A 1832-nucleotide genomic window follows, 5' to 3' on the forward strand; every position below is an offset into this window, starting at 1 on the left:
CCCCTGCCCCCTAACACACACACACACACACACACTGCTCCCTAATACACACACACACATATACAGCCTGCTCCCTAATACACAACTACTCCGTAATACACACATGCACACACTGCTCCCTAACACACACACACAAGCAAGGGCCTCCTTATCCACCCAACTGAGTTCCCACATGCACCAGCAGGAACCCAGAGAAATGAAGTTATGCACCATATGCTCACACACAGGTGCATACACAAACATGCAGAGGCAGGGCATGTGTCATACACTAAACTAGAACACGGAGGCCTACCTATCCAGGCGCCCCTGGACAACAGCATCCAACCCCCACAATCCAGGCCAAGAGCCTGACCCAGCACCCCATCCCTGCTGGGAATCAAGGAAGCTTCCCCTCCCAGGCCGGGGAGCCCAGCACTGAGGGGTGGGGGTCGGGTGGAGGCCTGGGCTCAGTCCGGGCCAGCTCAGTACCTCTGGCAGTGTAGAGATCCACCTCCACAGTGGGGTTTCCACGGGAGTCCAAGATCTCCCGGGCCCAGATCTTCGTTATCGACATGATGGCTGGGATCTCCTTGGGTGGAAGGGAAGTAAGGAGAAAGGTAAGAGGCTTAGAGGGGTGGAGCCTGAGATCGTGGGAGGGGCCAGAGGCTAGGAGGATGGGAAAGAGGTTACTGCAGTGGGTGGGGGTGGGGAGGAGCAGGCCGCTACCACCGGCTGTAGAAGGGATTCTCCCACCCCTTCCAGGGGGACGGGAGAAGGTCACTGCAGTGAGGAAGGGGAGGTCACTGCAGTGTGGGGCGGGGTGAGATCCAGCTCCGAGGCGGGAGGACACCGCAGGGGGGGGTGGGGGCAGTGGTTCCCTCGTCCCCTCAGCAGCTTGGGCAGCCGGCTGGTGGGGTTCGCCCAGACCTCCTCAGAGAGGAATGGCTGCCAGGCTTGCCTTTCTCCTTGGAGCCAAGAAAAGGATGGTAGTCTGCACAGCTGGAGACTGCATTCACAGCCTGTCCCCCAACTTAACACCCCACGCCCAGGTCCCACTCTCCTCCGAATGTACGTCCCTCCTCTCCCACAGATGTGCAGTGGAGAGAGGATCCTAGGAAAGGCCCTCTGTCCTGGGGGTCGCAGGGGGTAGGGAGGAGGAGGAGAGACCCGAGGGGTGAGCAGGGATGGACCCTTCCTCCAGCCGCCCCTAGACAAATTCTCCCCTCCCAGCCCTGGGCGACCGAAGGGGCGCAGTGGGGGGGGGGGGGGGGGGGGGGCGGGGGAGCCTAGACTCTAGAGCAGCGGTTCTCAACCTGTGGGTCGCGACTCCTTTGGGGGTCGCCTAAGACCATCGGAAAACACATATATAATTACATATTGTTCTTGTGATTAATCACTATGCTTTAATTATGTTCAATTTGTAACAATGAAAATACATCCTGCATATCAGATATTTACATTACGATTCATAACAGTAGCAACATTACAGTTATGAAGTATCAACGAACATTATTTTATGGTTGGGGGTCACCACAACATCAGGAACCGTATTAAAGGGCCGCGGCATTAGGAAGGTTGAGAACCGCAGCTCTAGAGGCTGCTGCGGAAGGGTGAGAGAAGACACCCCTCAGATGCAAAGCCGAGGGGACGTGCTGGGATGAAAATGCACGGCCGGGCGGGGAAGAGAGCCCGACCTAATGCCCACAGGACCGGAGGTGAAGCGGACAGGCCAGGGTGGAGAAGGGTTGGCGCCCAAATGAGAAGGGGGCGACGGGCAGAAACGGAGGGGACCGGTCCGGGAAGGCGGGGAGGGGGGGTGCCGGGAGGCGCGGGTGACGGAGCAGGTGCGCAGC

The 1832-nt window shown here is 58.6% G+C and overlaps 1 protein-coding gene across 1 annotated transcript in view; it reads right to left on the bottom strand.

Annotated features, from left to right (window-relative positions):
- The window catches only part of ENO2 (enolase 2 (gamma, neuronal)), a 7182-nt gene extending 6583 nt beyond the window's left edge, over positions 1-599 (bottom strand). Inside the window, exon 1 of the mRNA XM_006757552.2 lies at positions 469-599. Within this exon, the coding sequence (XP_006757615.1) occupies positions 469-553 (85 nt within the window). The 5' untranslated portion in view covers positions 554-599. The remainder of the gene's footprint in view (positions 1-468) is intronic.
- Positions 600-1832: the final 1233 nt, after the last annotated feature.

Source organism: Myotis davidii, unplaced genomic scaffold, assembly GCF_000327345.1.
Source record: "Myotis davidii unplaced genomic scaffold, ASM32734v1 scaffold13, whole genome shotgun sequence".
Taxonomy (NCBI): Eukaryota; Metazoa; Chordata; class Mammalia; order Chiroptera; family Vespertilionidae; genus Myotis; species Myotis davidii.